We start from the raw sequence: 27,625 nt of genomic DNA on the forward strand, positions 1-27,625 counted from the left end.
TGCGAAAATAGAAATAAATAATGAAAAATAAATCATAATGCAAAGAAGCCCCGTAGTCACTGATGGGGTCTTTTTAATTATGCCCATTGGACAGGCTAACAATGGTGACAAACGGGATGGATCGTCCAAAAAAATCTCCTATCATTAGTTGCTAGATTCGATACTGGATCCTTCAGAGCGATTTGTCGACGCCTTAATCGCCTCGTTAATTTGGTTGCATTATTGAATCGTATTGCTTAATATTAATGTGGAAATGAACGTTTAGATATTACATAATTAAATAATATTTTCTCGCATGGTTTAGTCTCGTACAACGAATAAATATTTTACATAACAGTCTGTGTGACGTCACTTTCGAATTACTTCACGTAATACAAAAAACGTCCAATTAAATCTAACGAATTAAAAAAAATGTAAAACAATTGCAAAAAAGCCCATTTTTATTGAAATAAAACGGAAACATTTATTTTTTTTCTTATTTTATTTAATCAATATGTAGTAGATCTAACAGAAGAAGAAGGAGGGAAGGAGGAAAAAAAAAGAAATAAATCAGTTTGAAAATTGAATTTTTCTTAGGAGATAAAATTAATTTTTTTTTGTTTTTGTTTTTGAACTTTTTATATTTATTTTTAGAACGCAAATTGTAATAGTTGTAGTAGTTGTTGTAGTAGTAGTAGTAATAGAGGAGAGCATTAGAAGAAAAGTAAATCTTTAAGGATATAAACTCTTTACCAACTATCATAAAATCGTTAAATCTCTAGGTATATTGTCGTGGTTTTAGATGGGAACATAAAACTTCAAACTCGGTGATTACTACCTGGAGCAGATGCTTTAAAACCTTAAATACAAAGTTTGTGATACAGATCTTAAGGGCAAGTATTGTTAGTGTTTCAGTTGTCTTAAAAGCAAAAACAGAAAAATAGTTTTCAGTTGTAACTTTCTTATATCTTCAATATAAGGAAAAGCCCATTAAAGAAACATTAATCAATCTTTAGAATGATATATTATTAATGTTGAAGAGTCTTAAGTATGATGTTAAATGTTATAAAATATTATTTGAATATTTTATATTATTTTAACATTTAAAATATAATATTTACTGTATATAATTCTTACTTAAAATTTAGTTATTGTTAGCATGAATTTATCTTCAGAAATGAAATAATTTGTTGATTATAAATATATTATAATCGAAAATAATTCCAAATTAAGCTAGAAAAATGCCATATCGGATAAGATCCGAACCAACGACTTGACGTTTTCTGCGATTTAGCTGAATAGAAAATTTTGAATAAATCTGAAAGATGTGAATTTGGTTTCTATCGAAGGAAAAAATGCATTTTTTATATCTAGATTTTTATTTTCTTTTCTTCTGTAAATGCATCTATACCCCAGAATATATATATTCTAAACATCATTTATTAATTCAATGTTATATTCACAGATAAAATCCAATACATACTTTTAAAACACCCTGACAATAATAAATGTTGATTATTTATCATTTTTATCCAGAATTTTTTCATTAAAAGACATGCACTTGTCAAATTTGTTTCTTGAAAAAAGAAAGGAACAAGTTAAAAAATACACTTAAAAATATGTTAAAAATTACACATTTTATATTAATTTTAAACAATTTAATTTTTTAAAAATATATTATTATATTTTAAGTTTAAAATTATAGCAAGCGAGCTACGGTAATGACGTATTATAACGTAACTAATATTTTAAATATTCAATAAAAATGGAAAACCGAATGTGGCTTTGTGAATCGATTTGTGAATCTATGTGGAAATCAAGTATTGATAAATCAATAGAATAAAGATAAAAATGCGAGACAGATGTGCCCACTGCAAACATCCCTTAGATGCGAGAATGAACTTAGAATAAAAGTTTGCAAAACAATTATTTTCTCTTTAAAATATAAAAGAGAATAAGATTAAGAATTCGTGTATTGTTGTGGGAAGGCGAGAAAAATTAATTAAAATTGAATAAAATTTGCAGTAAAATTCAAAATGTTAAATTTGTCTAATATACTTTGTAGATTATACAGAATGGTTAATGAACTTTATGGGATTAATTACAGCATAATAAAAGGACTGTGCCCATTGGGAATGCAGAAATAGGATTGTTCAGTTAGCTAAAATGTTAACTTTAACCTACGTTAACTAATATGCAATTTAGTGATTAGCAAGCTGGTAGCATCAATTCTCGCCGCCATACCTGAGATCGTTACAAGTCCGATTAAATGTCGACTATAAAACCAGATTTAGTGGAGAACACGTGTTACGTGCTTAGAGCCTATCATGTAAAGGAATTATTTTGCATTTCGGCTTATTCTAAGTAATGTTCTCATAAAATCGACCACATACCGCATAGGGAAGGTAATTCGATAGCATCGGCTATTTCTATCGCTTATATTATGTGTCAACTGTTCAAATTTAATTTACATATTTCTCTGATGTTGGGAAAGTCAAGCTGCATGCATGGTCTCGAAGATAAGATGAAATCTTAAATTTGTGAGATTTAACTTTGGATTTTTTTCCCTTATATCTATTCCTGGCTTACAAATTGGAATTAAAGTATGGAATTATTTATGCAGATTTTTTTAAACGGCTATAATTACCAACAATAAAAAATACGTCTCCTTTTTCTGTTGTTAAAAACTTATTTTTACAGCAAAAATTTTAGTTTGAGAACGTTTATTAATTAAAGCTAACTTAATAAATTTATTATTTTTATAAAAATAATCATAAAAATTAGCATATAAATGAATTTTTTGTGTGTAAAAGTAAGTCGTAAAGTCGTTGATCTAGAATTTTTGTTAGCCATTTTTTCTGAGCCATATTAAATTTTTTAATTATCTTTTCTTCGTATCTAAATCTTCATAAGCTTAACTCTAATAATCCATCATTTAATATATATATAATTAACCTCAATATCTAAAGACAATTATTCTTTGCTACAATATCATAAACTCTTTCTCTCATCAAATTTATCTTTAGATCTTTCGAATCAATTTATTTTATTGAGCAATCCCTCTGAAATTAGATGAAAATAATAGAAAAAAATCGTAAATTTTCATTGCTATAAATGGGAAAGAAAATATTAAATCATAAGAATTAAATCTAAACTTTTTTAGCTTACTCCTAAGAAACTAACTGATAATTCTTGTCCATTCAAAAACAAGTGAAAGGGTAAATTACGTGAAAATCAATTAGCAGATCAAATTTCTGAACTTGGAAATAAAAATAATGAAATAAGTAAATTGAGTATCTCGATGAATGATCTTAATCTATCTGATAATGAAAATTCTATTACATCATCTCCTCAGCTAATATAAGATTTCTCCAGAAATCAAAAGAAAATTAGCAACTTTAAATTAAAAGAAAACTTAAGAGAGAATTATCTCACAAAATAAGCTTTTATAACACATAATCATGAATCAATGCTTAGCGAATCGTTTCCCGAACCATGATTCATCGAACTTAATTCAATGGATTCTAGTATGATTCATCTCAATGAATCTGTTAAACTTGAATCTATACTTAATTAACGAGCAATTATTTATTGTGACATCGTCACAATGTTAGGCTGCAATTTTTAATCATATTTTTAATTTATTTAATTTAAAATATATGCTCTTCACCTCAAATTAGTAGTGGCTTGCCCCTGTACATCATACTTTTCCTGATAAGAACAGAGTCATGAGGGTCATCTATGTAACTCCGTTCTGGAGAACATATTTGAATTAAAATCACGGTGAGTTCCGGTCTCGTTTGGAGTTTATATACAGTTATTCAGGGCTTTCTACCCTTAAGCTTTCCATATCTTGTCTATACTTTCATCTATCTAATGCTGTTCTTGAGATTAAAGAAGGACAGACGGACGGACGACAGTAGGAATTTATAGATGTACAATTTCCTCAAATTGCAGCCGAAAAAATTTACACAAAGAAAGTGTTTAAATCATTTTCTATTGGTGTTAAATGCTGAAAATAGAATCTTAAATCAAGTTAAAGAGAATGTTGATCAGATAACCGATAAACTCTTAATTCTTCAGTTTCTTTTCTTCTACATTTATTAAACTTATTACTAAAAGCAGCATTTTGTTAAATAAATTAACAGAATTCTGTTTATTTCCTCTAATTTAAATAAAATTGAGTTTAATTTAAACTATAAAATATTTAAAATTATATTTAGACTAAATTAATTCCAGTTATGTCAATAGAAAGAAGAGGGAAAAGGCAATTATAAGCCTATTTTTCAGCACACGAAATATAATTTTAATATTTGTGATAAGAAATTAAAGTAATTTTATTATGTTTTCACGAAAAATTGAATAAATTTTTTATTATTTTTTAGTAAAAATAAATGTCTTTTTTTCTTATGATGTCTAATTCTTGATAAATTAAGCAGAAAAAATTATTTATATGTCTCACTGTTCAAAGATTTGTAAATTATATACCATATTTCACTATCTCATTAGTTTACAGGCATTGTCTACACCTGTCATTAACAGATATAGTCTACTCCTATCTGAAGTATGTTTCCTATGTTATAAATTAATAATATAAAAATGTAAGAGCATTAGAATCAAATAATATCAGAAGGTAAGATAAATTAACATCAAGCTAAAATTTAATATAATTTTTAACGAAACGAGTAACAAAGAAGTAGATTGAATGCAATAAATCAAAGATTTTCCAAGTAATAATCGTATCTACCATCTTTTCTCTAGCAATTTTTCCTTATCTATAAACTAACGTCAGTTACAATTAATTACCTTTAAAGGCTAACTTAAAAACTGCAGCTGATTAGAGACTAACAATACAATTTTTATCTTAAGATATACTGAACTTAAGATATAATTATAGCCTTAAGGTTAACGTCATTTTCTTCTCGTTTAATGTTTATTAAACGACAAATTAAATATAGAATATAAAAATATCACTGATAAAAGGAATATATACATGTATATAGTTCAATAATTAAGTAGGAAAAAAAAAAGGAAGGAAAGACAGTAGATGTTTGATTACTTTTTAATTTTTATTTTAAATTTGTTATTGAAACGTAGTTAAACATGATAATTAGTTTTAAAAAATATCAAATTAATCATTTTTAATCTGTTAAAAAATGGAGGAAAGNTATTGCAGATTATTTAGCTTTTAAAAATTTAAGGAAGAATTATTATTATAAGCAGAATCCGATCGAAACAGGAAGAGGTACTCATTAAGTTATTATTATTTAGTCCATTCGGTTGTCTGCACGATAACTCCAAAACTGCTACATTAACTTAGAAATTCATGCCTCATATTATTCTAGAATCGTGCAAACGTGATTGACTCTTGTAACTGACGTGACAATTGAGATATCTCGGAAAATTGATCGAAGAGATAAGAAAATAACTTACCACAAATGGAAATTTTCTATTAACCTCAGCAATTTTTGTATCGTCGGGAGCATTTATTATGCATAAATTTTAAATTTTAACAGATTTTAAAATAGAAATTTATGGTAAATACTAGAATCAGATAATTTTCCAAGAACATCTGTGATAAAATTGCGATTTTCCGACGAATTTACCTGTAAAATTTATTTGAAAAATTGTAGATTTTGAGCCTGCAATTTAATAAAATTAAGTTATTTTGTTCTATTTTTAAACTGTTTAATTTAAAAATTTATNTGGATTAGAATTCCTGGTAGTGTAACTGGTAACGAATCTGCACGATATGCAGGAGTCGCGGGTTGGAGTTCTGCTGCGGTCTGTTCTTTCCTTTTAAATATTTTAAATTAATTTTATTCATATCTAATGATTAAAGTTAACACGAGATGGCGACTTAACCTCCTACTTCTAGCCAAATTACTTAGTATCTCAATAATTAATTAGCCATATTATAGCCCAATATGAATCCGGCTATATTGTTTAATTATTAACATACATCGGGTTTGGTTTTATATGTAAATTTTATAATTTTATTTTCTATTAAAATGTTTAATTAATAGCTGGAAAATAAAGGGAAAAATTAACATTTAAAACGTATTAACGAGTACTTCGCTAATTAGCTACTCAATAATTACTTATGTAATAAAGAAAATTTAAAAGAGCATTATCAGGATGGCACAGAATTGAAATTGCGCCATGTATAATAATTATTTTTTTTGTGTTGGAAGAAGCTCTGAAAGAAAGTCGTGATCATAAAGTGTTGTAAATATTATCCAATTTGTCTATGTTAATTATAGATGAAGATTCACGAATTTTGCGTTCATACAAAGAGGTGTTGTGAGTTAAATATGTAGCCTATTTTAGGTGACCCAAGAGGTACAACATTGTAATAGTGTAAGATCTAGTTAAAGAGGACGTCTTTTATTTTATCTACAACTATTATTTTATATTTTATTTTATTTATAATAGTCGCAGCTCACAAAAGAATTTTATTCCTCTATTTACAAAAGGATTTCACTCCTCTTAACCGTAGTAAAACAAGAATTTATTCAATATGTCGGTAATTTATAACGTTAAGAAAAACTTAAACTGTAAATTGTAGGACATGACCAATATTATAAAGAATAATATAATAAATAATATAAATTTCATGATTTTAACCCCGTATAAAGGTCGTTACACCTATATCAATTAATCAAGCCGTACTTCTAATAAGTTGCTGTGTCATTTTAGTTGTATGAATTGCTTATAAATTACATTTTTATGTCGTGTTGAATAGCATTCGTTGAGTTTAAACTGGTTATTGTTATCAGACCCTATGGTGGGGGGGGGTCAGCGAAGTTATTTGGTTCGGGTNTATTTTCTTTGAATTACTATTTATATCTTAATTTTTATTTGAAAGAGGCCCGGCCATTTACCTTTTACAAACCCCCAATTTATAAAAATAACAAAACAATGTTAAAAAATTGTATTATACATTTAATATTAAAATTTAATTAAAAAAAGTAAAAGTATTTTCTTAATATACGAAATTTTAATATTTTTGAGCTCCGTACATGAAGGCCTGGCCTTTCTGTGAGAGACCTGAAAATAAGATACTTTATATCTTATGTTATATATTATTGAAGAGAACACACATATATTATTACGTTACTTAAAAGATTTAAGGAATCTTAAAACATTACTTACAGTAGGCCTATCTATTACTTGTAACAGCTAGTTATAAGCAGTCAATTTGCAAGAAAATCGATAAAGAATGTTGATAAATATTATAATTAGACCTAATTTAAAGACCCCTAATTGTGTTTAGCCTTGACCTTTGACTGCCTTCATTTTCACTTAAATGTATAGGGATCATCAATCATCCACATTGATCGATGTCTTCTTGTATGAGTAAGTTATTGATCAGGTTCATATATAACCGGTTGCCTGTCGAAATTCCAGATATCACGAAACCGACTTTATGAATTATGTGATAAATCGAGTGTTTATTTTTATTGTTTTCACCCTTTATTAATAATATAATCAATCATAATTGAAATATAAGCTAATTCTCGGTTACAGTAGCCATTAAATGCATCGAATCCAAATATATTTACGTAATTTATTGTGTTTAAACGCATAAATGGACTTAAAACACATGGAAATTCAACATTAAAAGCTGCGCAGTTGTTTAACGTGGTAGTAAAATAACAAATTTGCACGAAAGAATTACGTTTATTGTTCACTTTGCGAGGTTTCCTAACCTTTAATGGCGGCTATCGTCGAAGTTCTGCCATTATATAAGCATCCGTGGAGAACTAGTGTTTAGTTAAGTACTTAAAAGGTTATAAAGGTGATCATCTTGTATGCAAGATCATCACCGTGCAATAGATGATTAAAAACTTCTCAGCGAAGTTTTGATTTGTGAAGCGGTATGCCAACAACCTCACCCTTCGGAGTCACGACCTTCTATTCACTACCTTTCACCTTTCAACCCCTCAAAACACACCTAAAGAGAAAGAAAGGTTACTGACGAGGCAAGTTATTTTGAGAAATTTCTTGCTTTCCAATAATTGACTATATCAATCAAGCGGGAAATAAATGTAAAATTTTTTAATTTGATATATTATTATGCAAACAAATTTATATTTTCATATGTCAATTATCGGGAATTTATATTTCATTTTCGAGTTTATTTATTTTAACTCGAATATTCTTCACCAGATGGAGATAAATTCGCTAAATAGTTTGCTTCAGCTATCATAAACATCTGTATATAAAACTATGTATAAAAATAATTAATATNATAGAGCTACAAAACTAAATTTAAAAAATAATAAAACTGTAAGCATATATTTTAAAATTGAGAAGCGCTTTATTTACAGATTAAAATTGTTTATACACAAGAGCAAAAGTAAAATAATAATTTGTACATAAAAGCATTAAAATCTATATCCTTCATAATTCGAAAATAGTAATTAATGGCAATACATAATTACAGATTTAATAGTGATGATGACCTTTGAAGAGGAACGAGTGACCATGAGGTTGGTATGCGTGTGAATTCATCTTGACGTGAGCAGGATGTTCATTAGCTGTTCCAGGCTCATTGGTCTTAACTTTAGCTCTGAATCCATGTTTATCAGCTATGTAATCGACTTGACGTTTAATTCCCCAAGCATCTACGTATCCATAGCTGCCTTCAACTTTATGGCCATCGCTGTTTTCTTTTCTCCATTGACTTCCATGATGAGGATCCTTAATTTCGTAGCCGAATGCATAAGGTTGTGGATAGTACTAAAGAGAAGAAGAGTGTTACAATCTTAAGCAAATCCTCCAGTTGTATGCAGCATAGATGCATACTTACGTGATGGATATGATGGCCAATTTCAGCTAATCCAACTGAAATAATCCCGGCTAGAACGAAGAGCTGTAAGAAGTAAGGTTAAGTACTGTACATCATATAAGTTTGGGTATAAGTCTATATTGCCTATGTCCTTACCTTGGAATACATATTTAGGTGTGGTTGTAGGGAACTTCAGCCAGCTAGTAATGATTGTAGGGAGTTGGTCGTTGTTTATATATGGACTATATATATGTGCTCACTAAACCATATCCATCACGGCAAGAAATCATACAAAGTACGTTCGTTTTTTTCTGGGTCATTCAGATTCCGAATATGATGCACAGTACCGTACCTAGTCTTCGATAAAATAGGGCGGAGTTAAATGGAATTATCTTGATGAAAATGGTAAGGTTGCTACCTAAAAAATAACACTAATGAAAAAAAAGCGATTGAAGTCCGCATCAGATTAAAATGGTTGAGCAAGTGTATGATATCGAGCACTCTATTTCGAGAAAGTAATCGATATGCTCCGTTGATTATCTTAATATAGAACAGCATCAAGAAAGGATAACTCTGTAAATATGAGTTCTAATCTGGTGTTAAACATTATATCACTAATGTTGTTAAATTTAGATAGTTATATATAATACAAACCACTATAAAAATAATAATTAGAGCCATAGGAAAGTGCGTTTTGTAACTCTTATCAATATGTGTACCCAATAAACTCTTTTATTATGGAAATCATCAACAATAAAACTATTTAATTTTCATTAAGAACCGTGTTATTCTATTATTCTAGTTTATCCTTTCAATTTTTTTTATCAGTTGAAGTTTTTTTTATTATATATGTATATATATATATATATATATGTTATCTATTTANTAAAACTATGTATAAAAATAATTAATATAAATGTTTATTTTATTAAAAGTCATATATAAATTCGTATATTTTAATAAATAAAAATAATAATGCAGTAAACTCCTGTTTTAAGACGATTTTTCAAGGATCTAATTAATTCGTAAAAGCGATATTTTACAATATAAATAGATATACGAGTATATCAGACCAAAACTATTTAAATTAATTTTTTAAGTATATAATTAATAATATTTTATTAGTAATCATCATTGTAAGGGTCTGTAAGATGTTGACTGTCAAAATTGACACAGCCCATCTATTCCATTTTCCATATAATTATAGTCCTGAAGCACTGTTCAACCTTTCCCAACACAGCAGCAACATCTCCATATTAAAATTAGTTACTCCCTAATCTAGTTACTTCCTTTATCCGTATTCGGAATGCCTTAAAGGAAGTAAAAGAACGTGGTGTCAGATATTTTATTTTGAAAGAAAGCGTGTCAAACTCAATGAACATATGGCAGAGAATAAGACAATATATTAAGAATAATGACAATTTTAAAAGAAATTGAGATATTAAGCAATAAACTAGTGGGTTAATAAATAAGTAAAATAGCAACCTAGAATGGATGTCATAGTTCACACGATAGAAGTACAACACGATTTTGAATTATGAGCGATACTAAAAATGACAAATTTCTGTATAACTTATTGTAAAATTATTTTATAAACTGCTCTTAATTATGTAGAATTTTAAGTTTATTTCATTAATAATATCATTAAGTTACATATGTGCTTAATATTTGTAAAATAATTGAAAATATTGTTAGATAAATAATTGCAAGATATGAACCTAGCGTGAAACCGTGTACCCGTCTTAAAAATAGGAAGCAAGAAGAAAAAGTACATGTAGTTTTACGAAAGGAACCGAACCCAAGATCTCTACGAAGAGTTTAAACTAGGGGTTCTCAGAAGACAATTTCGTGCCCACACTTGCGGTTACAGAAATGACCCGTGGCCGCACCTTTAAAGAAACATAATAAGAATCTCTTTCCATAACGTCAAGATTCCTTCGCGTTTAAGTTTTTATTATTCGAAATGAACCGCAGCTGAAAACTTCCAAAATTGTGAATATTTAGATAAAACTTAGTGAGTGAAAAGTTACAAAATTCGCTTTTGTATTGGTGAATAGATCAAAATGGACTTGATAACCGCACGAGGTTTTCTTGTTGGCTGAATTTCAGAATCTCTGGTTTCGACCTTGCTACGTTATTTTCTTTGAATTACTATTTATATCTTAATTTTTATACTTTTTATATTATTTTTTAATATCCTTTAAAGGCGTCTGAAAGGACAGGATCTCAGGACTTTTCATGATGTGATCGGGATACATATCTGATTTGTACCTTAGTATCTATGTTGGATTAAGCTCTGCCCACAATGGAGTTGGCATAATTTAACTCATAATAATCCTGCAAGAAAAGACACTCTTAACGCTCACAGCAGGAAAAGGATTTAACAATGCTTGCTCATTTTTCATATGACAAATAATTATATAAGTAGAATATTACAGGAAAAAAACAAAAGCTATAAATATCGATTTTAATGGTTTAAAATGTTGTTTAACTTTTCCACATTTAAAACGTCTTCACTTTGAATTATTGAATTTTGTATTGTCACTTGTTACTTTAATTTCTACAATAGAAATTTGAAATATTATTTTAGAACAAATAGTAATTTTTCAAAGAAAATCTTATAAAATATATCACCGAAACTGAAGTTTGAGTTTCATTGAATGAATCTATTCATTGCTAAGCTTGGCTTCACATTCTAAAAGAGGAAACGTTTTTCAAGTGATAAAATTAAATTCAAAAAGTGGAAAAAATAAGATTAATGATGCGAATTTTTACTTTATTTTTTTGACATATTAAGCACTATTTAATTTTGTTTTTCATGATATTTTTTTAATGGTTTGTCATATAAAAAGTGTAAAATATTTTTCAAAACACCTTAATTAAAATAGTTGTATACACATAATAATGGCATAAATCATTCAAAATGAATCTATGTTACAATATCATTGAGAAAGAATTCTTTAATTTTTATTAATTAGGAAAAATTGTACTATTTCTTTTAAAATGTTTTATATTTAAAATATTTAAAATTCTTGTTTTTAATCAAAAATTACTTATCAAGTTTAAATTATTCACTATAGCCAATCAGGAAGCTTTTAACACCACATAAACTAATAAGATTATTCAAACTAAATACTATTTTATATGGATTTATTAATTAGTTTCTAATAAGGATTCAAAATTTTTTGAAATTTAAAATTATTATTGATATTTTCAAAACATACAAAGCATAATCGACTGTTGAAATGTAAGATTTTGAATTAACCAATCAGAGAGCATATAAAATATCTAGCTTTTATTTAAATGTTTTATGCATTTATCACTAGATGGCACTACATTAATAGTGCCTCCATATTTTTTTCCTGTGTTTTTGAATTGATGGAGCATAACGACTTTTCAGATCTTGTTAATGACTTGCCATATGCAAATCTAAATAAAATCTGAATAAAAGTAAAATTTTGCGAATTCGAACGATAAAATGTTTGCTTTCTAATTAAATTCTGTTTATTTTAAGAATTATTTTTGAATTTTTAACGAAGTAATATGAAATATCTTGCTAGATATAAACGGTGTATCGCCCCAAGCCTCTGGCATTTGGTGGCTCGGTTGGTTACTAACACTTTGTCAAAGAAAAATAATTTTAATATCATTTAAATATGTGTACTTTCTTGTATATGTGTGAAAGTGAATTTTATGTATAGTCAAATCTCCCAATAATGGCCACTGATGGAAAGAAAAAATGCCCGCTAGTTAGAGATGAGGTTTGATTGTATATATCTTTAAGAAAATATGAAGTTTAGATGGTTCAACGGTGTTCGCGATATTCTTGCCCTTCCATTGTCCATGTTAATTGTAGTCGAGTGTCAAAATAGTCCAAAGATTATTAGGTAAAATTTATTTAAAATATAATTTAATTTATTACAATAATTTATTGTTTTTTCGAATGCTTGATTTCTTAATCATTTTTATCGAGTACAGTTCATTGTTATTGAAGTACAGTTCATTCATGGGAGCCTAAGAATAAAATATACTAACAGATACAATTAATCAAAATTTTAAAATATTGAACCTATTTTTTCTGGCCCTTCAGTTTAAATAAGAAAGTCACGAGTTTTCATCAGCAAATCCATATGGGTTCATTGATGCCACCATACTATGATTATCAAAGCTTATGGATAAGAATAAACAATGAGCATTTTGCAGAGACATTTTTTTATCCCATTTCTAAGACGATAAAGTATCTATTGTTCGACATTTGATTTGGACTAGTGGCAGTTTTACTGTAGATTTTTCACATTTAGTACAATTGCCACAGAGAATTTTGTATAATAATTAGTGTCACATTATTATAAGACCGGGAAAAGTGGAAAGAAGAATATGAGCAACTGATTGACATCAATATCAACTTCAACTTGTTTTTGTTCGTGACAAAAGTGGTTCTTATACAATATTTAACAGTAAACTTCTTTGGAGAAGGAAAACGATCTACAGAAAAAATAAAACACTTTAAAAACTGCAATAAAATAAATTATAATGAGTTTAGAACAATTGAAATTTAATCGTAAATAAACATTTTAATGTTTTATTGAATATATAAGTATAATCATGAAGTCCTAACTGACAAGCAGCTAAGCAAACCAATAGCGTATAGTAGGAATAGTTATAAACAAAACAAACTATGGTAATGATTCTTGGCTTCTTTAACAGTTAATTAATAATGTTGTATTTATTTCATGAATTTGTTTGTGCATGAATGATTTGATTTATTATCTTGGCCAAACTGATCTAATTTCTGTTACTTGATCTTCCTTGTCTACACGTTTCATTGCTCAAAATAATTAGGATCTTTCGAAATATCAGCTTAGTACTTGCCGCACGTAATTGGTAGTTTTGTTTGATGTAAAACATTAAATCAAACAAGTAATGAAAAAGGAACTTCATTAAAGTTTTTGTAAATCAATTGTTTACAAGAATTTTAATGAAATTTCAGTAGTTTCGTCACAAAGTTCAAGAGGGCATTCTTTAATGGGATGTTGCAAGATGCATCATTAGAGTGGATGCGTCTTCAACTGGTAAAATAATAACAAACCTGGAATAAAAAATTATTTAGAGTTATACGTGAATTATATCAGAACAGATCAATATTTTAAGATTAAAATTGATTTCTCCGTAAAATAAGCTTATTATTATAATATTCCCACACTGTTTTAAGCAGTGTAGCTTAACGTATGGGCACTAAAATGTATAATTAAGGTACTAGCTAACCTTATATAATAATAACAAGGAAGTTTACAAGTGTCATATGTTTTACATAAACGTCATTTAATGTGCTTTTTCTAACCGTATATTTTCAGTTATAAATAAATCACATAGGATTATCAACATATTTATTACATATTCTCGATTGAAAGACAAAATTTTAATAACAAGTACTTTTATGATGTAATTATTATATTTAAACGATTAAAAATACTATTTTGTTCCACATACAACTTTATAATTATCATCCTTATTGTAATATACGATGTCATTAATCTTTAATAAAAGGTTAAAGATTAAGTAGTATGCATGATTAATGAATGTAATATCAGGTTGGAGACGGTTCAAAACATGAATTGCAAAATGAAAATTTAAACTTTGTCTTGTACAAAAGATTACAAGATTGACAAACATTGATTAGATTGTTATCGTTAAGTTTAAGTGAATTTAATTCGTTTTGTATATAAATAAATACTCGTTTTTCCTTTCAACGTAACTTGACAGAGATATAAATGAAGCACAGCATGACATATTTCACCTTTCAAGAATGTATGCTGAATATCAATTGCTGCTATTGAGATAGACAAGATTTTAAATACGTAAACACACAAATGTCTTCTATAGTGAAATACATCGCATCATTTTCTTATTACAATTTATTTTTAACCACTCAAAACGTGTTAATTTATGTAAATATATATATTATACATCTAAAGTAATTTCAATGCAATTCAGTAAAGGTTGAACTTAGGTCTAGGCCTGTGATGACGAACCTGTGATCCACGCAACGATTTCAATGTATCCACATGGAATGTTTAAACATGATATTTTTTGCCTCTTCTCTAAGAGGGCCTGGTGATAAATTATTTACACATTTTGGGGCTCGGTTCTGCCTAAGGCCCGAAATTTCTGCAATTTCTGGCACCGAGAAAAATGAGAAATAAGGCCTTGAATATGCAAAATTTTAATTATTTACATTAAAAAAAGCGTTGAAACCTTTATATCAACCTATTTAAAACTCAAGAATTTTATCAGTTAGACATTCATTTAAAAAATACCGGCAAAAATTGAGGTCAAAGTTTTAGGTGTTGCCTACTCATTGAGCGAATCTTCAAAATTTAAAAATTATCACATTTTACGACGCGGAAGTGTTTATCATTAATCTTTATTAATGGAAATCATTTGAATTTGCTTCATAACCGTAAATTCAACCGGTTTAACTCGATTTTTTTATATTTTTAATCTGATTTTAAAAACAAGTTTATGATCTTTAAAGTAATATGGATGTCCCATATTAAAGAATCATAAAACGTCACGCAAATATCACTTCTATTGAATGATATAACAGTTTATTTAATAAATAAACGTTGATGGGATGCTTGATGAATGACATTATGGGAGTTTACAATAAAAACATACGTCTTCATTTTTTAAAAAGAACATTATTTAAAAGCTATTTACAGTTAATTTATCTTCTTATGATTAATATTTTGCTCTGGTATTTGCAGGTTCGGTATAAATATGAACGTGTGCTGGATGTTGAATAGCAGTTCCTGGTTCGTTACTATTTATCTTCACCCTAAATCCCTTATGATCAGCAACATAATTAACAAATCTTTTAATGCCATTCACATTAATGTAACCATAGCTTCCTATCACAACTCCTTTTTTATTTTTCTCTTCCTTTTTCCAATGTTTGTTTCCGTGTTTATCTACGATGTCATACCCGTATTCGTAGAGATGTATTGGTTTCTTCAAAAATTTAAAATTCAAATATTAAAATTCATTTATTTAAGAAAAAAACTGCTTTAAAATTTAACTTACCTGTGACCATCCGTAAGGCATCCCAAATAGTTTCAAATCCTTAATACGAGTAGATAAAGTATCTATCGCACATAGTATAAATAAGAGAAGAGCAAACTATAGAAAATTACATTTTGATTATTCAAGAATGTATATAAATAAAATATTTATTACTTTAATTTAAAATTAAAAGTGTTTATATAAATATAGAGAGATTTGTATTCATTTATCCAACAGCTAGAGAAATGGATTAAAATTTATCCAACGATTAATGAAATTGATGTCAAATTAAAACCGTTAAAACAGCATTAAAAAATTCAAAATTTTAAATATCATTTTAACGGTTAATAATACAGTTTAACCGTTGAATACATAAACATCATTATTCGACAATTAAACAAATAAATCTTAATGTATATAAGGTTTGTCTGTTTAGTAACAGTATAAATCTTTATCTACATTAATTAATTTATCTAAACAGAAATCAATATTTATTTATCTATACAGAAAATAGAATTAAATTTCACCATTTTAGTAATTACAGCGATAAGAATATATATCATACCTGAGTCCACATATTGAATACACAATTTAGATAAGGACGTCCTTTTATAATGACACACCACAACTTTTTGTAATAAAATGCATTATAAACAATAACTAGAATATAAAATTTTGTTGTTAAATGAGTTTTTTTTATTTATTTTTTACATTTATTTATTTGCCCTAAATTGATATATACATTTGATATTCCATTAAATCGATTTTCTTGTTCGATAAACCAGAGAAATAATGCGTTTTACACTAGATAATAATTATTTAACGCTAGAAAAAACTAGATTATATAATAACACAATTATCCATATATATTTTATAATCTTACATTTTTATCTTTATTTTTTTACATTTAAGGAATTACTTTTCTTTTTTAATTTATATGTTTACGTTACATAATAACTAGAATTCTAGTGAAAAGTGAGTTCATTAGTAATTATTAAATGATGTTAGGTCAAAGTCACTCTCACATGCCAATTAATGACTTCAACTTTTAACAATTTTCCGATAAATTACAGGAAAAATAACACCGCTCAAGTGGAAATTGTCGAAAGTTGAAGGCATTAATTGACATGTGAGAGTGACTTTGACCTAACATTAATATATATTTATACACAGCATATTATATAAAATAATTTTTTATACATATAACTAACACCTTATCCTTGCCGAGAAATAAAATAAAGTTTAAATACAGTTTATGATATTAATTTTTTATATTTAAAAACATAATCTACGTGGTTTAACAATTAATTTTTAAGTGTTTTCCTTATTAAATCGCTTGCAAAATAGAATAAAAATCATTTATATATGTGTAATTTATGAAGAATTTTAAAATATGTGATGAATTTTTCGGCCAAAAATATATTTAAATGTGAATATTGGCATATGTCTCATTTTCATTCCTAATTAATTTACATAGAAGCGTATATAAAGTATATTAATTTAAAAATCTTTAAGGATAAACAATTTTTAATCGTCGTTTGAAGTGCTTTGCTGCTTTAAAAAATAATAAATGCGAATTCTTTCACATAAATGATAATCATCTTGACTTTTTTTTAACACGGAATGAAACAATAATGAAGCTGCGAATAAATTTTGATCACGTCTTGACTCCGTCTTTTCCTTATTAAACGTTACAACTTTGTTAAGATACGGTTACGGTTGATTGATAAATCTCTTAATTACGCATAAAATATATATATATATAATATTATCTCGAATTTATTGATATATAATATAACAAAGGCGTTTCTTACTTAAAATGTTTTACAAGAAAGTTTAGTTACGTCATGGCATTTTTCTTTGTTAAGATAGATTCACCCTAAGTGACCCAGTTTCTCGTCCATTGACATAGGAAGTAAAGAAATTCTGTCTGCAACAACAGTCTGTATTACATTAGACATGTTGGAAAGCCACTTTCACTTGTACAGGAATTCCGAAGAAAAATTTAGGCGACATAATTATAGTTTTACAGCATATTATGCAAGTTGTTTGACTATAAGACAATTAAATTCCTTCCTCCAATACCCCCAGCACGAGTGTACGAATTGAAAACTTATACTTTAACCATCATAATTGAGGATTCTTATTTTAAAAAAATCTTTTATTTAAAGAAGTAGTTTATATGCCAGAACGGTTAAACTACATTAAACACGTTTTACTAGTTAAAAAAGATGAAATTTATAAAAGAAAAAAAATTACACGCATATGTTTAATGGAAGATAATTATCAAGTTTTGAGATTGCGAACCTTCCTCTAATTTTATTTTATTTTTTTATTTTGTTTTTAATAATATGAATGAAAGGACAATACAGAATAATAAAGATTTCCTATTCGAAGTGTGTGTATTGTTTACAAAAGAGATAATAAAACTCTCGAGAGACTTTTGTTGAAAGATGTGTCACTGAACTGACTCTTATATATATATTTTTTATTTTTCTTTGTTATTAATTGAAAGTCACGTTTTAGAATAATGTTTATATATGTTATTATTCTTTGATATTAAATCGTGTTTTATATATTTTATATTTTATAATTGTCATGATGACTATTATAAAATATATAATAGCTTTGTTCTGTGTAATTTTCTTTGTAGATTTTTGACTCTTTATACAGAAAAATTCTTTATAATGTTTTATATTTTAGAAAAAAAATTAGAAAAAATCTTCTTTATCTTTCTGTAAATCTTATCAGTTTCTACGCTATCCTAGTTTCTTTTGTATAAATTTATTAAAATTATTTACTTCAGAGGATCTCGATAGAAAAAAAAACTTGATTTAAAATGTCTTCCTTAAATCTTTCTCTAATCGTAATATGTTTTTTTTTTAAATTAATGATTATTTTATAAAGATTTATGTTAAAAAATGATTATAAATGTCTACAATAGAGCTACAAAACTAAATTTAAAAAATAATAAAACTGTAAGCATATATTTTAAAATTGAGAAGCGCTTTATTTACAGATTAAAATTGTTTATACACAAGAGCAAAAGTAAAATAATAATTTGTACATAAAAGCATTAAAATCTATATCCTTCATAATTCGAAAATAGTAATTAATGGCAATACATAATTACAGATTTAATAGTGATGATGACCTTTGAAGAGGAACGAGTGACCATGAGGTTGGTATGCGTGTGAATTCATCTTGACGTGAGCAGGATGTTCATTAGCTGTTCCAGGCTCATTGGTCTTAACTTTAGCTCTGAATCCATGTTTATCAGCTATGTAATCGACTTGACGTTTAATTCCCCAAGCATCTACGTATCCATAGCTGCCTTCAACTTTATGGCCATCGCTGTTTTCTTTTCTCCATTGACTTCCATGATGAGGATCCTTAATTTCGTAGCCGAATGCATAAGGTTGTGGATAGTACTAAAGAGAAGAAGAGTGTTACAATCTTAAGCAAATCCTCCAGTTGTATGCAGCATAGATGCATACTTACGTGATGGATATGATGGCCAATTTCAGCTAATCCAACTGAAATAATCCCGGCTAGAACGAAGAGCTGTAAGAAGTAAGGTTAAGTACTGTACATCATATAAGTTTGGGTATAAGTCTATATTGCCTATGTCCTTACCTTGGAATACATATTTAGGTGTGGTTGTAGGGAACTTCAGCCAGCTAGTAATGATTGTAGGGAGTTGGTCGTTGTTTATATATGGACTATATATATGTGCTCACTAAACCATATCCATCACGGCAAGAAATCATACAAAGTACGTTCGTTTTTTTCTGGGTCATTCAGATTCCGAATATGATGCACAGTACCGTACCTAGTCTTCGATAAAATAGGGCGGAGTTAAATGGAATTATCTTGATGAAAATGGTAAGGTTGCTACCTAAAAAATAACACTAATGAAAAAAAAGCGATTGAAGTCCGCATCAGATTAAAATGGTTGAGCAAGTGTATGATATCGAGCACTCTATTTCGAGAAAGTAATCGATATGCTCCGTTGATTATCTTAATATAGAACAGCATCAAGAAAGGATAACTCTGTAAATATGAGTTCTAATCTGGTGTTAAACATTATATCACTAATGTTGTTAAATTTAGATAGTTATATATAATACAAACCACTATAAAAATAATAATTAGAGCCATAGGAAAGTGCGTTTTGTAACTCTTATCAATATGTGTACCCAATAAACTCTTTTATTATGGAAATCATCAACAATAAAACTATTTAATTTTCATTAAGAACCGTGTTATTCTATTATTCTAGTTTATCCTTTCAATTTTTTTTATCAGTTGAAGTTTTTTTTATTATATATGTATATATATATATATATATATGTTATTGATTTACGCATTAGTGACTATGGATAAAAAATTGATCTGGTATCAAGTTATAAATCAAGATTTAATTAGATTTTTCCTCGTGAAAAATGAATTAAATTGATGTTTTCAAACCCCTTCCTTTAATGAAATTCTGTTTCCGTTTTTCTGAACGTGTTAAGTTGATTAACCCTTTCACGCTTGATATGTTTCACATGTAGAAATTAACGGAAACATCCTCGTCTTGCTAACGATGGAATAAATATTTGAACGGCTCTATTCATGTCAATGACATAACTATTGAGAGAAAAAAATAGCCCAATTCTATAAAAAATATCATTACTTTTTAGTAAAAATTGTTATTAAACTTTTTCCATCTTCATTAAACTTTTAGAGGTTGATTTTTTTGAAGAGAACAATAAGTCATCTAGAGGAATGATTTTCCTTTCGAGGTCATAGGTTAAGATCAGATATCTCGTAGTATGTAGTATGATATTTCACTAAAGCATGATTCTATAATAATTATATATATGTAAAGAAAAAAATAACCTAAATTATAGATAAATTTGCGGAAAGTTCATCCATCTCGCTATTTCTAGTGACATAGTTCTTTTTATATGGAACATGCCGGAGGCATTAAGATTTCGAATTCTTTGACGAAAAATCAGCAATATACAGCAATAATTGAGTTAATGAGCGAAAATTTGGGAAATTATTCCCGCTGGTAAAATATTATAGTCATTGATTTTGCTGATAATATTTAATGGTTGGATGAAGCCCTTCATGCATCTTTGAATCCCAATAAGAGAAAGCTCGGAATAATTTTTATTTTTTACATCTACTTATGCAAATTTCGACGATTTTCACCCCCGTGGGTCCATACAAAATTATAATGTAGCTTAAAAATATAAAAATTTAGTTTAGTATTCTCGAGTATTTTATCTCAGGAAATTTAATTATACGATTCAAATTCGGTTTATAAATTCTACAATCTGATCCTTTCTTATATTTTTCTTCTGTGGATTATGGATATTTCCATTATTATATCGTTTTAATTGAGTTTATTGCTAGAGGAAGATCTTCAATATTCTGTTCCTTAACCAAATTTTTGACTGCTAAAAGGTATTTTTATCATAAACGTAATCTGTACTGATGCTGCATGAACATGGAGGCTAATTATTATTATCGGATATCATATAACAATTAACCCATATCATAATCATTTGCAACATTCACGCGCTTACAATTTCAATGATAAGATTACAAATTTCAACATGCAAAATACTTTATTTATCAATATTATTATACAATAAATAATTGCTTAATAATTATCCCATGAAGTGCCAAACACCGTACTACATATAGCAGGACTATAATATATTAAACATTAACTGGATTGGAGCGCCAAAAATCTTCGGGAAACAATTTATTTAATTTGATTCGTTGGTTGGAGGATTGCTTGGTGAAGATGGTTCATTAGATGTAACTACTTTAACTAGAGGGTGGGAATATGGGTATACGTTATGAGAGGTACTCGATGGAGTAAGTTGTCTCTGGGGTCTCGGTACTACAGTGTTCCTTACAGGTTGACGACCCTCGAATATTTGTGAGACGTGAGGATGATGAGCATCTGGTATGATCACTTTGGTGACCGAAGGATGCCCATCGAGATGAGTTCCTGGAGCAATAACTTTAGTTACGATAGGATGAGCGTGTGTTGGATACACTAATCTCGTAATTGTGGTTCCCGAGGGAGTGTTCTGCCTCTGAGGTCTAGGAATAACGGGAGGTCTCACTGGTTTTCGAATGGGTTGTTGACCCTCGAAAATTGGAGGAACGGCTGCACTCGCTACCTGTGGTGGGGGTGCTTCTACCAGAAAAGTTACGTCTGCAGGATTTTGATTGGAAGCACTGGGTTCATTGGTTTTTATCCTCGCTCGATATCCGTATTCATCAGCTTCGTACTCTACGTGTCGGTAAACTCCAAAAGGGTCTACGTAACCATAAGTACCTTTTATGGTTCCAGATTCATCACCGGTTTCTTGCCGAGTTACGGTTGTTCCAAATTCGTCTTTTGTTTCGTAGCCAAAATTATACGGTTGGGGTTTTTCGTGCTAAATTACATATATCATTTATATTATAATTTCTATTCATTTATAATAATAATAATAATTAAACATATAACTTACATATGGATCGGCTAGATAGTCTTGCTGCCGTGCAATCCTGTTTTGAGCTACTTCAGCGCTATTTTCTCCATATTCGACAGAAAACGAAGATTTTACCGCTAAGAAAACTAAAATAATCTGAAAATATACAACAAGAATATAAACTTACATCTCTTTTGGCTCGTCGAATGGAAAGAAAGCTTTCAGCATGGGAAAGACTATACTTACTCGATACCACATTGTGATGATTATGTAAAATTGAAGATTATCATGGCTTTTATAGAATTTGTCAGCTAAGGGTGGAGGTGTCATGTTAAAAAAAATTAAACAGGACAATGTGGGAGGAGAATACTATTTATGAGCATCTGGTGACCTGGGCCAGGAGGTAAGAAGAGACAGGGTGTTATTCAGATTTGACTGTGTTAAATATTTATCATTAGCTGTTAAGATTGGCATTGACTACATCAGCATTTACTAGAAGGTTAGCTCTTTATTCTCGTATCTCTTCTTTGACTAAGATATTGCTATCATCATTGTCTTGGAATTTCAGACAATGACATCAGATTAGAATAACATGAGTGAAAAAGGGTGGAAGAATCTTGGATTAGCTTATTTTGAAGCATTGCAACAGGAGTTTTCGGTTCTGAAAGGAGCTTCCAACGATTTAATGGCAAAATAAGGGGTTATAAACAATCGAAACGAATATCAATTTGAATTAATAAATGCAACGAAGCACTTTCGATTCAAGTGAAAACTGATTTAACTTGGAAATTCTGTAATTAGGACTTCAAATGGTAATTTTTAATGGTTTGACCTCATTCTTTACTAATTTTCTTTTAAGTTTCGCCCGCCAGTAAATGACTTTTTCCTTTCTTCTTCTCAAAAAATAGTTGAATGTCTAACATGTTTGAATATTTATTAATAATATAAAGACAAAATTTAAATAATTAAAAATATAATTTTAATTTCAAAAGAATAAAATAGGGGATCAAGGTTATAATAGCAACGACACTTTTGCAAAGTAATTTTCATACTCCATTGGACGAATATAGATGTTCCAATGAACTAAATCAATCGTAACAAATTATAGAATTTTAAACAATGAACTTTTTGTTACGATTAACGTTACAAAAATAGTTATTTTAAAATGTTTCACAAGAGGAATACTCGATTTGTAATTCTATTCAGAGTAAAGCAAGATTTTTAAAGATTATATTGATAAAGTTAATCCTGAAATAAATGTATTGTATATAAAAATAAGTTATATATACAGTATATATATATATATAAAACAGTAAAAATGGCGAAACGGCATTCCCTCCAGAAATAGGAACAAGTGTAACTTCTTATCTATTGCACAACCGAAATTTTTATCAGATTGAATCAACAGTTAACTAATTTTCTTACATGCTGACTTATTATACGAGTGAATTGAATCAAAATTAAATTTTATATTTATATATAAGGTAAAAATGTATATAAAACAAAAGAAATAACTCGTAATTACATATTAAACACGTGCTTTCGTGTTTCCTCGTGTAAGCTTATCTTTATTCTTCAAATAAAAATACTAAAAATTTATTATTTTTAAAATTNATAGAATAAAAATCATTTATATATGTGTAATTTATGAAGAATTTTAAAATATGTGATGAATTTTTCGGCCAAAAATATATTTAAATGTGAATATTGGCATATGTCTCATTTTCATTCCTAATTAATTTACATAGAAGCGTATATAAAGTATATTAATTTAAAAATCTTTAAGGATAAACAATTTTTAATCGTCGTTTGAAGTGCTTTGCTGCTTTAAAAAATAATAAATGCGAATTCTTTCACATAAATGATAATCATCTTGACTTTTTTTTAACACGGAATGAAACAATAATGAAGCTGCGAATAAATTTTGATCACGTCTTGACTCCGTCTTTTCCTTATTAAACGTTACAACTTTGTTAAGATACGGTTACGGTTGATTGATAAATCTCTTAATTACGCATAAAATATATATATATATAATATTATCTCGAATTTATTGATATATAATATAACAAAGGCGTTTCTTACTTAAAATGTTTTACAAGAAAGTTTAGTTACGTCATGGCATTTTTCTTTGTTAAGATAGATTCACCCTAAGTGACCCAGTTTCTCGTCCATTGACATAGGAAGTAAAGAAATTCTGTCTGCAACAACAGTCTGTATTACATTAGACATGTTGGAAAGCCACTTTCACTTGTACAGGAATTCCGAAGAAAAATTTAGGCGACATAATTATAGTTTTACAGCATATTATGCAAGTTGTTTGACTATAAGACAATTAAATTCCTTCCTCCAATACCCCCAGCACGAGTGTACGAATTGAAAACTTATACTTTAACCATCATAATTGAGGATTCTTATTTTAAAAAAATCTTTTATTTAAAGAAGTAGTTTATATGCCAGAACGGTTAAACTACATTAAACACGTTTTACTAGTTAAAAAAGATGAAATTTATAAAAGAAAAAAAATTACACGCATATGTTTAATGGAAGATAATTATCAAGTTTTGAGATTGCGAACCTTCCTCTAATTTTATTTTATTTTTTTATTTTGTTTTTAATAATATGAATGAAAGGACAATACAGAATAATAAAGATTTCCTATTCGAAGTGTGTGTATTGTTTACAAAAGAGATAATAAAACTCTCGAGAGACTTTTGTTGAAAGATGTGTCACTGAACTGACTCTTATATATATATTTTTTATTTTTCTTTGTTATTAATTGAAAGTCACGTTTTAGAATAATGTTTATATATGTTATTATTCTTTGATATTAAATCGTGTTTTATATATTTTATATTTTATAATTGTCATGATGACTATTATAAAATATATAATAGCTTTGTTCTGTGTAATTTTCTTTGTAGATTTTTGACTCTTTATACAGAAAAATTCTTTATAATGTTTTATATTTTAGAAAAAAAATTAGAAAAAATCTTCTTTATCTTTCTGTAAATCTTATCAGTTTCTACGCTATCCTAGTTTCTTTTGTATAAATTTATTAAAATTATTTACTTCAGAGGATCTCGATAGAAAAAAAAACTTGATTTAAAATGTCTTCCTTAAATCTTTCTCTAATCGTAATATGTTTTTTTTTTAAATTAATGATTATTTTATAAAGATTTATGTTAAAAAATGATTATAAATGTCTACAATAGAGCTACAAAACTAAATTTAAAAAATAATAAAACTGTAAGCATATATTTTAAAATTGAGAAGCGCTTTATTTACAGATTAAAATTGTTTATACACAAGAGCAAAAGTAAAATAATAATTTGTACATAAAAGCATTAAAATCTATATCCTTCATAATTCGAAAATAGTAATTAATGGCAATACATAATTACAGATTTAATAGTGATGATGACCTTTGAAGAGGAACGAGTGACCATGAGGTTGGTATGCGTGTGAATTCATCTTGACGTGAGCAGGATGTTCATTAGCTGTTCCAGGCTCATTGGTCTTAACTTTAGCTCTGAATCCATGTTTATCAGCTATGTAATCGACTTGACGTTTAATTCCCCAAGCATCTACGTATCCATAGCTGCCTTCAACTTTATGGCCATCGCTGTTTTCTTTTCTCCATTGACTTCCATGATGAGGATCCTTAATTTCGTAGCCGAATGCATAAGGTTGTGGATAGTACTAAAGAGAAGAAGAGTGTTACAATCTTAAGCAAATCCTCCAGTTGTATGCAGCATAGATGCATACTTACGTGATGGATATGATGGCCAATTTCAGCTAATCCAACTGAAATAATCCCGGCTAGAACGAAGAGCTGTAAGAAGTAAGGTTAAGTACTGTACATCATATAAGTTTGGGTATAAGTCTATATTGCCTATGTCCTTACCTTGGAATACATATTTAGGTGTGGTTGTAGGGAACTTCAGCCAGCTAGTAATGATTGTAGGGAGTTGGTCGTTGTTTATATATGGACTATATATATGTGCTCACTAAACCATATCCATCACGGCAAGAAATCATACAAAGTACGTTCGTTTTTTTCTGGGTCATTCAGATTCCGAATATGATGCACAGTACCGTACCTAGTCTTCGATAAAATAGGGCGGAGTTAAATGGAATTATCTTGATGAAAATGGTAAGGTTGCTACCTAAAAAATAACACTAATGAAAAAAAAGCGATTGAAGTCCGCATCAGATTAAAATGGTTGAGCAAGTGTATGATATCGAGCACTCTATTTCGAGAAAGTAATCGATATGCTCCGTTGATTATCTTAATATAGAACAGCATCAAGAAAGGATAACTCTGTAAATATGAGTTCTAATCTGGTGTTAAACATTATATCACTAATGTTGTTAAATTTAGATAGTTATATATAATACAAACCACTATAAAAATAATAATTAGAGCCATAGGAAAGTGCGTTTTGTAACTCTTATCAATATGTGTACCCAATAAACTCTTTTATTATGGAAATCATCAACAATAAAACTATTTAATTTTCATTAAGAACCGTGTTATTCTATTATTCTAGTTTATCCTTTCAATTTTTTTTATCAGTTGAAGTTTTTTTTATTATATATGTATATATATATATATATATATGTTATCTACTTCACTGATTATATATGAGTGTCTACTATCATAAATACTATGCTAGCATTCAGTCTAGTCCGTAAAAAAACTATTTCTTTTGTCATTGCTAGACAGCAACAGACTGCTGTGTGACCCCATACTGGTATTCAGTATCTGTGATTGACAATTCCTTTTTTTAGGAAGAAAACTTATTCTAAATGATGTGGAACCATCTGCAAAATTTTTGTAAAACAGAAAAACTTTTTTATAATTTTAATGTCAATTATATAATATAAATTAATATTTTACTGAAAATTTTTTAAACCAAATAAACAGTTCATTACTTATAAAAAAACAGCTTTAAAACATTTAATAATAGAATTATTTCGAAATCTTAAAAGACTAAAACCTCAAATAAACCTGTCAGAGTCAGGCTCAGTATCTCGTTTTACATCTACATTAAAATACAGTTTATCACCTACAAAAATTAGCATAATTTATACAATTTATAATAATAAAAATCTATAAAATTACAATAAATAATTATAAAAATATGAACATATCAGGACATTTGTATTAGTTATAAATTAATAATTAAACCATCAGTTACAGAATAAACTTACACACCAATAAACATCAAGAACACACAACACAGAGATAACATTAACAAATCGCATTTAGGGTGCAACTATGCAGATGCAGCAAGAAGAG

At 28.1% G+C, this 27,625-nt stretch overlaps 2 protein-coding genes across 2 annotated transcripts; both read right to left on the reverse strand.

Moving 5' to 3' along the window:
* Nucleotides 1-8,430: 8,430 nt before the first annotated feature.
* On the reverse strand, nucleotides 8,431-19,605 carry LOC111614162. Its single transcript, XM_023355541.1, has 6 exons — nucleotides 19,576-19,605; nucleotides 19,027-19,266; nucleotides 15,857-15,952; nucleotides 15,539-15,784; nucleotides 8,795-8,857; nucleotides 8,431-8,724 (listed from the first exon to the last, which is right to left on the reverse strand). Exons 1-6 carry the CDS (start codon nucleotides 19,603-19,605, stop codon nucleotides 8,431-8,433), a joined length of 969 nt encoding a protein of 322 aa, XP_023211309.1.
* A 1,847-nt stretch (nucleotides 19,606-21,452) lies between these two features.
* LOC111614163 lies at nucleotides 21,453-26,239 on the reverse strand. Its single transcript, XM_023355542.1, has 5 exons — nucleotides 26,228-26,239; nucleotides 26,093-26,155; nucleotides 25,801-26,022; nucleotides 22,360-22,476; nucleotides 21,453-22,284 (listed from the first exon to the last, which is right to left on the reverse strand). Exons 1-5 carry the CDS (start codon nucleotides 26,237-26,239, stop codon nucleotides 21,601-21,603), a joined length of 1,098 nt encoding a protein of 365 aa, XP_023211310.1. The 3' UTR covers nucleotides 21,453-21,600.
* Between the last annotated feature and the right edge of the window lie 1,386 nt (nucleotides 26,240-27,625).

This window comes from Centruroides sculpturatus, unplaced genomic scaffold (genome assembly GCF_000671375.1).
Source record: "Centruroides sculpturatus isolate CEXI.00-Female unplaced genomic scaffold, Cexi_2.0 scaffold2129, whole genome shotgun sequence".
NCBI classification, from domain to species: domain Eukaryota; kingdom Metazoa; phylum Arthropoda; class Arachnida; order Scorpiones; family Buthidae; genus Centruroides; species Centruroides sculpturatus.

Excerpts from the sequence above, each read along its gene's own strand:
- LOC111614162 (XM_023355541.1), bottom strand. The coding sequence starts at position 19,605 with ATGATTTCTTGCCGTGATGGATATGGTTTA. Across the intron at positions 15,785-15,856 it reads TGCCTTACGGATGGTCACAG|AAACCAATACATCTCTACGA; the intron begins GTAAGTTAAATT and ends AAATTTTTGAAG. Across the intron at positions 8,858-15,538 it reads TTCATATTTATACCGAACCT|CTCTTCGTTCTAGCCGGGAT; the intron begins GCAAATACCAGA and ends TACTTCTTACAG.
- LOC111614163 (XM_023355542.1), bottom strand. Across the intron at positions 26,023-26,092 it reads TTGGCCATCATATCCATCAC|TACTATCCACAACCTTATGC; the intron begins GTAAGTATGCAT and ends TCTTCTCTTTAG. Across the intron at positions 22,285-22,359 it reads ACTATCTAGCCGATCCATAT|CACGAAAAACCCCAACCGTA; the intron begins GTAAGTTATATG and ends TATGTAATTTAG.